Here is a 15,362-nt window from a genome sequence, read left to right as displayed (position 1 = left end):
CACCCAAACCGGGCTCCGGTGGCTTCGTTGAACAATGCGCGACGTCAGTGAGAGAGGAGGGAAGGGAGGGAGTGAAGCCGCTTCAATAAACAGTTGTGCTACAGTATTATGCGCAGCGGAGCCAGAGCCGCTGAGAGCCGTCCCAAACGAGGCCGTAGAGATGGAGGGAGGAATCGGCCAAAAGAGGGGGGGGAGAGAGAGGGAGTGTGGCGCTGGTTGGGAGAGAGCAATTAAAGGTAATGAGTGGAAACCCTAACTCTGCTATTTATATACTTTATATACTAAGCACGATATCGGGCTGATTATGAGCTGTTTGGACTCTAAGGTTGGGCTAGTATTTTCTGAGGTGGTGGCATTGAGATGACTGTATCGGTTAATCTATATTAACCGAGATGGATATTTTTTAAGGTTGCTTGTTTCGGTTAATTGATTTTGCGAAACAGTTTCTATGACCGTCTCGGTGAAAATTCTACCCGCCTCGAAGTGACTTTCAAAAGATCAACATTAATATTTTTTTTGTATTAGTGGAGCCCGCAGTCGTGTGGCCACCGCCGGTACCTCGAGCGCCTGACCAGGCACTGCTGCTCGCCGGCTTCCTCGTACGCGTGGGTTTGCTACATCTCACCTTGCCTGCCGCACTGCATGCCGCCCTACCTATCGCGCTGCCTGCCGCGTCTCACCCACGTCTACCGGCTTGCGACTCGCTGCGCGCCAGCCTGTGCCGCCCACTATACTCGCGTGGGGTTGCTGCGTCTCGCCCACGCCTGCCGGCCCGCTACTTGCTGCTCGCTACTACTCGCCAGCTCGTGCCGCCTCCTACTCGCGTGGGGTTGCTGCATCTTGCCTACGCCTGCCGGCTTGCTACGTACTTGCCGCTACTCACGCTGCTACCAGGAATAAGAAGAGCGGGAGCAGGGTGGAGCAGAGGATCCGGTGACTCTCGTAAAGACAAAATGTGAATAATTGGACAATTTTTATCTGGACTCAAGCATACAAATGTTGCATTATGAAAGATAGTTTCTTGACACACCATCAGTATAGAATCCACCCTCTAGTTTCTACATTGGAACTGCCCTTAGGTACACCGTGGCCGAATCAAAGATTCAAGCGGATTTATTCACGTATGCCAACCATTTACAAAATGCAACAAATAAATCTTGCTTGCACTCCAGCCAGCACATACAGTGTCGTCCTAACCGACCGATCGTGGACAGCATCTTGTTGCTGTTTATTGCGTGCCCTTGTTTTTTAATTAGCGAGCAGCTAGCATCCACACGCATCTCACAAGATAGCTACTATATTATATAGTAGTATAAATAATACAAGGCAGCCCGTTGCCCACGCACGCATCCGACGGTCGCGATCGAGTGCTCGATGAGACCCTGCTAGCAGGAGCCGTTGGTGTGGGCGGCGCCGTCGCCCTTGTCCTGCTTCTTATTGGGGCGCAGCAGCTCGCTGATGTCGCCGGCGATGAGCTCGGCGTCCTCATAGCTGCCGTAGATGCCCCTCCGCACCATCCCCGCGCAGTACAGCCCGTTCTTCCCCTTCCAGTGCTCCGGGTAGCTCCGCGCCGCCATTCCGTCGTCGCCGATCAGCCCGTCGTCGCTCTGAAATCGTCGACGCGACCAGATCATCAGCTCAAGATACATACATAATATATATGTTATATAACAACTGAGGCCATGCATGAATGCAAGATCGTTGCAACTTGCAAGTAGCTAGGGCGAGCATGCAAGCAAGGAGATGAGGCTGGCCGGCCGGTCTGAGCTTTGCTTCACGGCAAAGTCTCACGCACGCACCACATGTTCATATGCACGGAAACAGCTGGGTGATCATCACGGATGCAAATGCGCAACGCTAGCTTTTTGTCAGTGCAGATCATGATGCATATACGGTGCCCCGGCCCAAAAGTGAGCCATGGATGCTTGCTTGGACAAGAATTTGGCCATGCGTCCATTACATGCAGCTGCATGTGTGTAGTCGTGTGTACCTGGAGCCAGCGCCTGACGGTGCTCCGGTAGCCGGTGGCGAGGACGATGGCGTCGAAGGGGTAGCGGCTCCCGTCGGCGAACTCGACGACATTGCCGCGGGCGCTCTTGACGGCGGCGGGGAGGACCCGGACCTCGCCGCTCCGGATCTTGGCGTAGGCGCCGACGTCCATGACGGGGTAGGCCAGGGTGGTGTGCCTCATGGTGAAGGGGCCCACGGCGGGGCGGCGGAGGCCGTGCCGGGCGGTGTCGCCGAACACGACGGCGCACATGAGCAGGATCAGCTTGTCGATGACCCACAGCGGGACGTGGTACCCGTACAGCGTCATCGCCACGTTCCAGATCTCCCTGTTCATCAGGTGAAGCTGCATGCATGATTGCACGCCGTCTCAGTCGATGGAGATCGGTTTCGAATCAGCAATAAACAAATTAATAACCAACTCGGTTAGTTTACAAATTTCTTGTGGGGTCGATCGATCTCGAGATCGCGAGCAGCCTAGCTAGAAGAAGCCTACAGCATATAATTAACTAGCCTAACTGCTGGTTGGGCCCCCGGCCTGCGGCTGGGCGGTGTCAGCGGAACGGGGACGTCGATCGACCACTGCACACTGATGAAGTTTTGAGGTAGATGTAACAGATTACCTAAATCATGTACTAGTACTACTGTTATAGTCATCAACCTCGATACAAATAATCGATCTCAACCTGAAGAATGTTACTGCTCCCTATAAAAACATGCATCATGCTATTTACTATATATATACGTTATATCATATGGACTTTATATAGGAAATTTTTTTTCTACACTCGCTTTAAGCTACTCCTACATGTGTATCTCTTGATATAGACGTATCTGATCCAACGAAGAGTATGTATGCGGAGTATGGGTTCATACTAGAATATTTATGATGATATATGTTGGGAATGTGACCATACATAGAGTATATAAACATACTTATTTTATATACTAATACTAAGGTATAATCAAATAGTATATTTAAAAGAGTAAAATGCACGGTCGGCCTCTAAACTTGGCAGCAGCCAGCAGGTGCATCCAAATCCCTAAACTCCCAAAAAATGCACATCTAGATCCCTAAGCTTGCTAATTGGTTCACGTGGGGTCCAAATCACTGTTTCCCATGTTAACCGCCAGCGTGTCAAGCTGACTGGGCACCTGACATGTGGGGCCCACATGTCAGGTGCACCTCCCTCCTCCCAACCATGCCGTCGGACGAGCTTCGCCGTCCGCTCCGCCCCAGCGAGCGAGCGGGGCGCTGCCGCGGGCATGCTCAAGCATCGCTCGGCTCCCGGCGGTATGGGTGGGACCCGCCGCGAGCGTGCTCCGCCACCACTTCGCCTGACGGGCGCGGGAGCTGCCGCGAGAGTGCTCCGCCGCCACTCCTCCCCACAGGTGTGCTCAGTCGCCGCTCCTCCCACCGGCGAGCTCCGTTGTCCGCTCCACCCCCACGCGGGCGCAGGAGCCACCGCTCCGCCGCCGATGGGCACGCGGGAGCTGCCGCAAGCATGCTCCGCCACTACTCCGTGCCCCGACGAGCGTGCACCGCCACCGCCGGAGAGGCACCGTCGGAGATGCGCCGCCGCTCCAAAAGCTTGTGCCCGTCTGGGGCCGTGCGGCGGTGGAGCTCGGCCGCGGCGGCTCCCGCGCGCCCTTCCAAGACGGAGCAGCGGCAGAGCTTGCCCGTGGCGGCTCCCGCGCGTCCGTCCGGGGCGGAGTGGCAGCGGAGCACGCCCGCGACGGCTCCTGCGCGCCCGTCCCGGGCGGAGCATGCCCGCGGCGGCTCCCGTGCACCCATCCAGGGTGGAACGACGGCGGAGCTCGCCCACCGTTGCTCGGGCCCTCGTTTGCACAAGGCCGCCACCGTCGTCCCCGACCCTGGCGGTTGCCTCCATGCGCCGGCCGCCGCCGCCCCGCCGGAGATGCGCGTCGCCGCTCCACGAGCCATGCCGGAGCCGCTCCGCCCTCAATTAAGCCTCTTCCCCCTTCAATCCCGACGCCGCCACCACCGAAACACCGCCGCGCCTGCCGTGCCGCCGGCATGCGCCCATCGCGGGCCGCCCCTGCGCACGCCTCCGCGCACGCCAGCGCTGCCAGGTTGCCCTGGATGCGGAAAAGGTCCGGTGCGCCGCCGGCTGGACGCGCACCGGCGGGGAAGCCGTGCCGCCGCTGTGTCGGCCATGTGGGCCCCACATGTCAGGTGCCCAGTCAGCTTGACACGCTGGCGGTTAACATGGGGAACGGTCATTTGGACCTCACGTGAACCAATTAGCAAGTTTAGGGATCCAGATGTGCATTTTGGGAGTTTAGGGACCTGGATGACACCCGCTGCCAAGTTTAGGGGCCGGCCGTGCATTTTACTCTATTTAAAAATAGGGCCGCTTTTGAAATTTTTCATGTATGTACCTTTGATGTATCTTAGAATAAGCGTATGAACATACTCAAAGTAATAAATGAGTATGTGGAAATATGTATATATTGTGGTATACTGATGGTGAGTGTAGCTACAAGCGAGTGTAGATAAAACTCATCCTTTTATATATACATAAAACATAATATAATTACATATATCATAGGCGGATAGCTAGGGACCATCCACACATGGATCCAAAGGCGAGTAGGGATATGTTGCTAGCTTCGCAGACAGGAGGGTATGGATGGATATGAGCCGAGAGCAGTAACCGGACAAGGGATTCGCATGCAGTAACCCTGCATGCATGCCGCCACGGATGCACCAATCAAGGCCATCCTCGAGGCAGCACACTTGGGCTAGCTGTCAAGCCCGGCGCCACGCTGTGGCACATGCTGTCTACGCTCAGTGTGGCAGGGAATGGTCGATCGACCTAGCGCCTAGCGGTGTACGTACTGACCTCGCTGCGGACGGCGATGGAGGTGATGGCGCCGCCGACGGCCAGGTCGTAGGCGATCTCCATGCCGGAGTTGCCGCACCCGACGACGAGCACGGCCTTCCCGCGCATCCCCTCGGCCGACCGGTACTCGGCGGCGTGCACCACCGGGCCCGGGAACGCCTCCAGCCCGGGCACCTCGGGCACCAGCTTCTCGTCGTTCTCCCCGGCCGCCACGACCAGGAACCTCGCCGCGTACGCCTCGGCCCGCCCCGTGGCGAGGTCGACGGCCTCGACCTTCCACCGCCCGCTGCCCCCTGTGTCGAACCGCGCCGACCGGACCTCGCGGCGGAGGCGCGTGCGCACGGTGAACCGCGCCGCGTAGCCGTCGAGGTAGCGGGCGTAGTCGTCGCGGGACAGGTAGGTGGGGGCCTCGTCCTGGTGCGGCAGGTGCGGCAGCGCGCAGTACTGCTTGGCGAGGTGGAGGTGGAGGCGGTCGTAGGCGCGCTTCCGCCACAGCGACCCCACGCAGTCGTCGCGCTCCAGGACCCGGCTGCGCACGCCGCGCAGGGACAGGCACGCCGCCACCGCGATGCCCGACTGCCCGGCGCCGACGATGATCACTTCCTCCTCCACCGCCGCCGCCATTATATTGCCCCGATCGAGCTCCAGGCGGAGGGAGGGAGGGAGTGCCCGTGAAGAGAGAGAGCACAGAGGAGTACAAGGCAAGTAGTGATTTAATTTGGCCCTGCCCTTTTCCATTGGAGAGGCGTTTTATAGGGACGGGACGGGGAAGTGGGTGGAGGCGGGTCAGGTGGAGTGCCGTGGAAGGGTCCTCGCGGCGGCGGGGTCCACGTGGCAGCCTCCATAGGATGCCTTGAATTGGATCGTCCGCTGGCTGGTCCCGGGGGCCACGCGTCAGGGACCTTACCTGCTGTGCGTTGGATTTTCTGGTGCACCTGTCATGGCCGCTGGCCTGCTGCGGTGTCGAATGCCTGCATCTGCATCTGCGGTCTGGCTAGTTAGCGAGCGCGCGTCGGGACTAGCGAGCGATTTCGGACAGATGTTAACTTTCCTTTTTTTTCAATCGGTGTGCATTCCCTTTCTAGCTTTCTTTCTCGCGTTGGCTTAATTTCGATTGGAAAGCTCCCACCGGTCCCACCACACCGCCTGGAGGGGATAGCGCACCACCCCATGAAGTTCCCGTTTCCTTTATCCGCTTCGTAACTTCTAAAAATTATATAAGTTATGCTGCTTCTTTGGTAAAAATTAAACTAAAAAAAGTTTATATATTATAATATTATCGTCCAACTTGGTGAGTATGAGCATTATTAACTGCTTGGAGAAAAAGTATTTATAAAACCATTTCAGCATTTTACATCACTACTTGACATGTAAAATGTTGTTCTATGAAGTTATATCTCTAAATTAGATACAATCAATAATCTATGCGTATAACTTATGTGAAAGATATGTAAAAAGTTAATCTTGCAATTTAACTTATTGACTAACCAAAATTATGTACATAACTTATTCATGACAAATATAAATACAAAAAATCTTTTAGCCAAACTTATTGACATGATACAAATTTACCTACATAACTTATGCACAAAAACTATATGCAATAATCTCTGCCTAATAACTTATTGATATGCATAAAAAGATTTGCACATAACTTATAATTGGTACACAACATATATAAATTTTGTGTCTAATATATAAGAGGCGAGATCGCCATCATGAATTAATAACGCCAGATCGAGCGGGCCCCACGCGAATAAGAAAATGAAAAATAAAACGCAGGCGCGGCCGCGCGGGATAAAAAAGGAAAGGGAACAAGCAGCGCGCCGAGCGGAGCCATGTTGAACCGATCGCTGGAATTGAAACGAGCGAGCGAGTGTTAAATTGGATTCGCGATCTGCATGTGCTTACCGGCAGTGTGGTAACCCTCGGGATGCTATTGCTCTCTTCACGGTTCAAATCTGCTAGGTAGAACTCCGAACGTAAAATATTAGAGAATTTAAAATTTGTACCTAAATGTAAGCATTATATAATTTTTTTGGATAAAAAGATATGCTAATCTCCTTGGTTTTGGTACTAACTTTGTAAAGAAATCAATTACGGTGGGTCGGGGAGTAAAAAAAATATATTCTAATCTCCTTAGTTTTGGTGCGAGAGCTAAAAATTAAGCAATTGATTAACCGAACAATGCACTAATTAATAAGAGGTACATGCATCTTTGCCCTACCTCCATAATCCGTCTGCAAAAAACTAGAACGCCCTATATTTCAGGATGGATGGAGTACTTCTCAACCACTTTGCATATGTCAGAAGAAATAAAAGATGCAAATCTATTTTTTGTATCAATATAACACTAATGGACAAAAGATATAATTGCTGATTTCATGGATATTAAGGATAGAGAGTGGACTTTTTAACAAGTCTTAGCTCTATAGGTTATATAAATGCTAATATGGTATGTGATGATAGGTCTCCATGAACTACAGACCATATCATTGGTATTTTGTAAATCGTGACCTTAATTATCAGTAGAGTAGTTTAGGATCAAGACTTATTTCTATGCCACTTTCTCTACCTCAATAGTCTATCTAAAAAAACTAGGACGCCCTATATTTCAGGGAGTACTTCTCAACCATTTTGCATATGTTAGAAGAACTAAACCGTGCAAATCTATTTTTTGGTATCAATGTAACACTAATGGACAAAAGATATAATTTCTGATTTCATAGATATCAAGGACTTTTAACAAGTCTTAGCTCTATAGGTTATATAAATGCAAATAAGGGATGTGATGATAGGTCTCGAACTATAGACCATGTCATTCGTATTCTGTAAATCGTGACCTTAATTATCAGTAAGTAGTTTAGGTTCAAGACTTATTTATGTACCACATTCTTGTATATACTGGCTCAAATAATCTTAAAAATGAAACCCCCCTACCCCCACACACACATACACATTTTGCTTCATGCTCCGCCACTGGTCTCATAGTCATACTTTGGTACACTACTACAGAACAGGCATTTGTTCCAGGCTATTTGTCCGGCTGCCTTTGTGCCCGGGATAAAATGTGGCTTTTGTCCTAGGTCCAACGGCCTTTTTGTCCCGATTGGTGGCTCCACCCGGGACAAAAGGCCTAACCCTTTTGTCCCGGTTGGTAACACCAATCCGGACTAAAGGGTGACCCTTTTGTTCCGGTTGGTGGCTCCACCCAGGACAAAAGGCCCCTCCCGTGACAGTTTAAAAGGAAGTTATTCTATACTGAGTCACATGTACTACTTAGATGAGTTAGCAACGAAACCATATGTTAGGCAAGAGGTCTTGGGATCGAATCCCGCGGGGTGCAAAAAAAATTTTAACGTCAGGGATATTTTGTCCCGGTTCTGCCACCCGGGAGGCTTTTGTCCCGGAAGCCATGTCCCGGTTCCAAAACCGGGACGAAAGCCAGTTTGGAACCGGGATAAAAGGCCGAATCTGTAGCAGTGGTATATATATACAGACCCACCCAACTAATAATTAGTTTACGTAATTTGGTAGCTCAGCTCTAACAAAACAGAAATAAGAATACGGAACGGAGAAAAAGAAGAGGCTTTCACCTGTGTAATATTGTAAAAATTCTTTTTTACTCCTATACCATTGAAAATTCTAAAAGTTCTTCAGGACCATCCAAGAAACTTTTCTTTTCCTCCATATCATTCCGTCCACTTTCATCTCTAACAGTGTCAACTGTTCGGTGGGACGATGTAGTAAGTGACCTAGACTCTTCTCTTCCACCTCTGGCTCCTCCCATGGCACCTCCTACCACCGAAACTCCCCTTTCCGTTCCCCGGCGCACACACCAGCAGCAGCCTCGGCGTAAGCTCTTCTTGCCTCCACCTTCCTCGGTTGCGCCCCCCTCAGCCCCTCCTACGCGCGGCAACTAGCATTTTGTTTTGTCATGGAAATGTTCTTGTTTCTCGTGATATGATCCGGGTTGTTTCTCGTGATCCGATCTGGTATCAATGGATACTTGCATGCCCAAGGGGCGGGTTCGGCAGGCGGGCATTCAAATACCCAATAGTGAGACTGTGAGAGGACAGAAACACATGTGGATCGGAAGTTACCAATCCGTTGATGCGGTTTACGCAGTTCGCTTCAGCAACAACGAGTATTCCACTACTACAAAAAGAATTTCTAGGGGGCGACTAAAAATGTATTTTTAGTTCGTGCAGCTAAAAATCGATTTGTAGGGGCAGGTAATGTGCTCATCCCTAGAAATGCATTTGTAGTGGCGGGTCATGGCCTCACCCGCATTACACCACAATCTCCCAAAGCCGACTACAGCATGGCTGGCAAAGACCGAATCAACGTTTGACCATCAGCCAATGGATTTGGGTGGTGCGGCCAGCCCAGGCGGCTGGCGGAGGCAGGGTCAGGTGGTCGGCGAAGGTAGGGCCAGTGGCCAGCGCACGACAAGGTCAGGTGGCCGACGACCGGCAGTCGACGAATTGATGGGGGCGGCCGGCGCATGATGGATGAAAGGGCTCGAGAAGTAAGTAGATGGAGATGACGGGAGGATTTTTGAGCATAGGAATAGCTTGGATGGGGGGCTGCAGGTTTTGGCTAGGTCCGGGCATGAAATTTTAGTGCTTCGCGCGGCCACCGCAGTGTTGGGAGACGAAGGCGCGGGCGCCAGCGTTTTGGAGCGTGCGGCAGTGGCAGGTTTGGAAGGAAAATGGATAGCTAGGGTTTTCTATAGCTTGTCAACTGACCTCTAGTCATCAGGCGCTATGTGGTGGACGTCCGACGTGGCGTGGTCGTGGTCCCGGGAGGTGGCCATCTGGAGCCAAGTAAGGACGATCGGTCGGGGAGGGTGGTTGCCCATTGTGGCAGTTGTCAGGCGCGGTGTGGCGGCCGTCCGGTGTGGGGAGGCAAACGCCGAGGGCGAGGTGTGGGGTTGTTGGGCGCGGTATGGTGGACATCTATAAGCTAATAAGTAACATGGCTCTATTAGGCTATAGTTCGTGATTTTAGTAATTGTGCGACAAAATAATCAATAGGACTAACAAGTTTGTGAGCTCAAGTTTTTGTATGTTTTTTAGGTCTCATGGATGTTGTCCAAACCATATCCAAGATGTCCAACTCACTATCAAGACGTCCAAATTATAGTGAAAAACCACAGAGAATATATTTGAGGTGTTCAAATGACAGCCGAGACGGTTTAGACAAAGTGCAGCAGAAATCAACCAACCAGTTAAACCCACAGTATGAAGATCGTGTCGGTGCAACAGAAGTTGCAACTAGATCAAGAGTTGGAAAGGTCAGCATGACCAGTTAAACCGTCGGGTCACAAATTGAATTGCTCAGTGCAATGTTGCGGTCAAGTGAAGAAACTCTTATAGCACCGGTTAAACCGATGATACATAAGAAGGCGTCGATGCATTGATAGTTGCATTGTCCAGAAAACATGTCAAGGGCGCATGGACAAAGCCTTCAAGACCAGTTGAACCGACACCCATCGATGCAATGACATCAGCAAAAGAAGACTGTTGGAGTTCAATGGTCAGATCAATGGCTAGCTGCGAGTTTAGTGTGATCGGTTAAACCGATGGTTGTGACCGATTTTCGGTTTAACTGACGCGTTGTGCAGTTTTAGCACAACGGCTAGTAACGGCTATGAGTGGCTATCTAGCCTATATATGCACCTCACCTCGGGTCATTTGAGGTTGTTCGAGGCGAGAGAAGTCACACATACTCTGATGAAGGCCTTAGCACATTCTTGAGAGTGTTAGTGCTAGGCTAGCTCATGACAGAGTGAGATAAAGCAAGGTGCAGTGCCTTGTGAACTATGCTTGAGTGAAGCCCAGTCTTGTGTCTCGGTGAACCGGCCTCTTAGAGTCTTGGAGACTCGCCGGCACGTCTTCGACCCTCCGGCTCGGTGTGGAGCGGCGTCAACGACATTGTACAGGGAATGTGGAGACTCTCTTCATTTGTGGAGAAGCTCATTACTGGAAAGCGCGGTTGTAAGGATCACCGGGGTATCCGACCCTAGAGGGGGAGGGGGTGAATAGGGTCGCTAATCGCTTTTTAACCTAGGGCTCAAACTACTTGCATAAGATAAACCTAACACGTCCTATATATGCTAGTTATGACTAAGGTTTATCTTTGCTACTTTCTACTTACCCTAAAATACTTGCAACCTATAGCCAATCCTAAACAAACTAACTAGGAAAGTAAAGGCACGCAAGATAAAGTAAATGCGAAAACATAATATGGTAAGTAAAGAGGTAAGTGCAAGAGGGATGCAAACTCCCGAGTAGACACGGTCATGTAACGTGGTTCGGCACAAACGCCTACGTCCACGGGACACCGAGGCTCTTCCGATCACCGTCTTGCACTACGCCACCAAGGCGATGCCGGCAAGCAAAGGCAAGTGCCCACAAGACACCGAGTCTCATGCACCGCCACCGTCTCTCTCGGTCACCCAGCCAAAATCCACTACAGAGCTTCTCCAACAAGGAGGGGGTCTCCTCTTCCCCCGCACAAAGTGTCGTTGCCACTCCACACCAAGTCAGAGGGTCACACGACGGATCACAAGGATTGCTTGCCGCAGCAAGACTTCTCTCAAGGGAGCTCTCGCAAGAACTAATCCCTATTACAAGTACTAAGCACTCTCACAAAGTGTGCTTAAGCCTATATGATGTACAATGAAGCTCTAAGGTGGTTGGAGATGATCTTTTGCTCTTGTATACTTCCTTGGTCTCTAGCACTACCAAATGAGCCGTGGGGTGGCATATATATAGCCCACACACCCCAAACTAGCCGTTGGAAAAAGGCTGACAAAAAGCGCTATCACCGGTTAAACCGATGCTCCCGTTTTTGTCATCACCGCTTTAACCGATGAGTGCATTTCCCAACTAGCCGTTATACTTCAACGGCTACCTCAATCGACCGACGTAATCAACCGATGCAGCGTCGGTTTAACCGGTGAGTGTAGTTGCTGAAAAACTAACTCTCTGGACAACTGCACCGACGTTCACCAATATCTAGCGTCGGTTCATCCGGTGTAGAGATTTTGCCTCAGCTGCTGAGTTCATTGCACCGACGTATTCAACTTTCCTGGCGTCGGTTCAACCGGTGTTACCAAAACTCCCAGACGTGCTTCAAGTCAATGCACCGACGTATGTAATTTTCTTAGCGTCGGTTCAACCAGTGATACTAAAATATCTCTGTCTTGATAGTTTTGACTTGGTTTCTTCAATCTTCGAATCCTTTGGACCGAAGAGGTTTCAGGGCCTAGCTACGCCTATCTTCTCTTTGTCATCACTTGAACCTAAAAGCCTGAGAATGGTCATCTTAACAATCATATTAGTCTAAGTGTTGTGTTGTCTATATCAATCACCAAAACATTATATTGAAATATGGCATGAGAGGCCATTTTCGCTACAATCTCTCCCTTTTTGGTGATTGATGACAACACAACCAAAGCAAGCAAGATGAATTGCAAGAATATGAAATTGATAATAAAAAGTTAGAAACTACTTAGCTTGCTTGGATGACATTTCAATGCTCATTTTAAAAAAACCACCGGCATTTGATTAGCCCATAGGACGAAATGCTTCCGGCTTGATAGCAATTGTGAAACAATGGCTTGTGGCCAATGTAAGACAATTGTGTGGTTTGAACCATATGAGCAATGAAAATTTTGTACCTTAGTCCATGGGATCATCAAATTGCACTTCTCCCCCATATTGACTAAGTACCTCCCCCTACCACCATGCATCCTTTTGTATTGCATTTTCCATTCCTCCCCCTTGCTAATGGCATCATTTGCTTGCTTTTAGGGTACATTTCTCCCCTTTTGTCATCAAACACCTAAAAGCTTCATAACCACTAGCAACAAAGAGCATTAGTAGCAAAAAGAATTAACTTGGTGAGAGGTGTTTTACCTAACCATGCCTCCCTATATCATTTATCTCTTTAACCTTTGGGAGTTATGGCTTGGTCTTCTTCCCTTGTCCAATCTTTCTTGATCAATTGATACCAATTGTAAGGTTAATTGCAATGTGCATCATCTTGATATCGAAGGATTGAGTGTATTACCATATGGACTAAGGGAGTGTGACTACAACAAATATCACCTTGAAATAATGTTAGTTCACAAAGACACAAGCTATAGAGTTAGCTCCCCCTAAATGTGTGCAATAGTGTTTGAATCACCTAACCAAATGTATGCACTTGTATTTCACATAGTGGGGATCAAACTCTACAACTTGAAAAACATGGCACCAATTGAAACAACATACATTTGTTGAATTTGAGATACCACTTGTAAGATTTTATTTGTGGAAGGTGGTACCATTTTGAAGTGCATGTGCCATGCAAGAGTGGTGCATTTTACACCAAGATTAAGCTCATGTAGAATGCTTCAAGAATAATTATTAGTACAAGCAAACTACCATATAAAATTTCTAGGAAAGCATATCAAATAAAAGATACCAATTGTAAATACCAATTGTAAAGATAAGATCATGCATTCCTAGAGAGGCATTGAGCGACAATGATGCATGAAGGATATCAAATGAAATTGAGATCATCCTTTTACCTTGCTCATTACCTCATATGTAGGGGAGGGGAATTTGGGTCACTAATCTTTAATCCATGACTTGGCTTTAATCCAACTTTGCATGATGCATCCCTACTCATGTACCCCAAACCTTGCCAAGCCTCCAAATTCCCCGAACCCTTGTTTGGCGCCTAAGTCTTAGGGATCCAAACCTTTTGAGAGCCATCTATGGTATGAATAATATCCTTGGGCACCCAAATAGGCCAGTTCCATCCATATGTTCTCCACCCCATGACATGAGCCACCACCTTACCATTCTTCTTCTTTTCAAGTATGTAGTGGTTGCTCTTTTGCTTGTTCTTGTGGGTGGGCTTGGTGTATATGTATGAAGCCTTCAAGTATGGAGATGTGTTTTTCTTGATCTCCTTAGCCTTCTTGTGTCCCTTGTTGCTCTTGTTCAAGTTCTTGGGCTTGCCATTTTCTTTGCCCTTTGCTTGGCCCTCTTTTTCCTTGCATTGGTAGGACTTGTGGCCTTCTTTGTGACACTTGAAGCAAGTCACGGTTTCTCCCTTGTCAAGCTTCTTCACGGCCGTGGAGGTGTTATCTTGAGAAGGTTGGACTTGCTCTTGAGTGTACTTTCCTTTGAGCCGCCTCAAGTCCGCCATTAGCCTTTCCACCTCTTGTTTGAGCTCATCATTTTCCTTAGCAATGAGATCATCACATGTTTCTACAATCACATCCTCATTGCAAGGGGTTAGATCACAAGAGGTCGACGCATCTACCTTGACAATGGGAATAGCACAAGGAATATTGCAAGGAAAAGATTTATCCGATGATGATTTATTTTTAGATTCAAGACTCTCATATTTCATTTTAAGTTATGTATGCTCATTGTCTAACAAATTGAATTTGTTTAGCAAGTTCTCATATCTTGAGACAAATGAAGCATGAAGTTTTTCTTTAGCCTTGAGAGTTTTGATTTCTTCATTTTGTTTAGTGAGATATTCTTGTTGATTATGGAGAAGTGTCATCATCTCACTAATTTCATCGGTTTCAACATCGGATTCATCATTGGAGGATGAGTCATCACTTACATCGTTATTACCTAGTGCCATAAGACACATGGGAGGTGGTGATAATCTCTGAGGGCGATGGGTGGTGGAGCTCTTGGAATTTTTCTTGGTACTTGAGCTTTCACCACTTTTCTTGGGCTTGTAGATGGCGGAGAGAGCTTGGGGTCTTGACGTGTTCTTTTTCTTCGCCATTTTCTCCATCCCAACCGCACTCCCTCTAATGAGTGTTTTGTACCCAAGCTCATAGAGCTCATGTACATGCTCGGCAATCTTGCGGTGGTGGTATAGCACGGCCCTTGGATATTCTTCATCACTTGAACTTGATTCATTATCACTATCTTCCTCATCATCTTCTTCTTGTTCACTTGAGCTTGATGAGTCTTGTCGCCTTGGTTGGTGCTTGCATGAGTGCTTGGCGGCGAGACTCTTTTTGCTTGAAGAGGAGGTGGACTCTTGCTCTTTCTTCTTTGTCATTCCCATACTATACTCATGGGCAATGATTTGATTGATGACTTGGTTGGGTGTAAGCTTGACCAAGTCTTCTTTTTGCAAGAGTGTGTTGATGATGTCGTAGTCGGGCTTGCGAAGGCTTCGGAGAATCTTGCGGTTGATTTCTTTATCTTTAACTTGATTGAGACCTAAGGCATTAATTTCATTGACAAGAGTGTTTAATCGTGAGTACATGTCATGAGCATTTTCATTTGGAAGTTGCTTAAAACTACTAAGTTCCTCGCCGAGAATATGATATTTTTTATTAGCAACATCCTTTGTGCCCTCATGATTCTCGACAATTTGCTTCCATAGCTTATAAGCATTTTCATTTGCAAATACACGATTAAACACACTATCACATAAAGAAGACCATAGAAT

General features: G+C 48.8%; 1 protein-coding gene across 1 annotated transcript; it reads right to left on the bottom strand.

Annotated features, from left to right (window-relative positions):
- Positions 1-979: 979 nt before the first annotated feature.
- LOC120706517 (probable indole-3-pyruvate monooxygenase YUCCA11) lies at positions 980-5,594 on the bottom strand. The gene is made up of 3 exons (XM_039991196.1): positions 4,875-5,594; positions 1,991-2,353; positions 980-1,607 (listed from the first exon to the last, which is right to left on the bottom strand). Exons 1-3 carry the CDS (start codon positions 5,496-5,498, stop codon positions 1,386-1,388), a joined length of 1,209 nt encoding a protein of 402 aa, XP_039847130.1. The 5' UTR covers positions 5,499-5,594; the 3' UTR covers positions 980-1,385.
- Between the last annotated feature and the right edge of the window lie 9,768 nt (positions 5,595-15,362).

Source organism: Panicum virgatum, chromosome 5K (genome assembly GCF_016808335.1).
Source record: "Panicum virgatum strain AP13 chromosome 5K, P.virgatum_v5, whole genome shotgun sequence".
Classification (NCBI taxonomy): domain Eukaryota; kingdom Viridiplantae; phylum Streptophyta; class Magnoliopsida; order Poales; family Poaceae; genus Panicum; species Panicum virgatum.
This window is presented reverse-complemented; position numbering and strand designations above follow the sequence as displayed.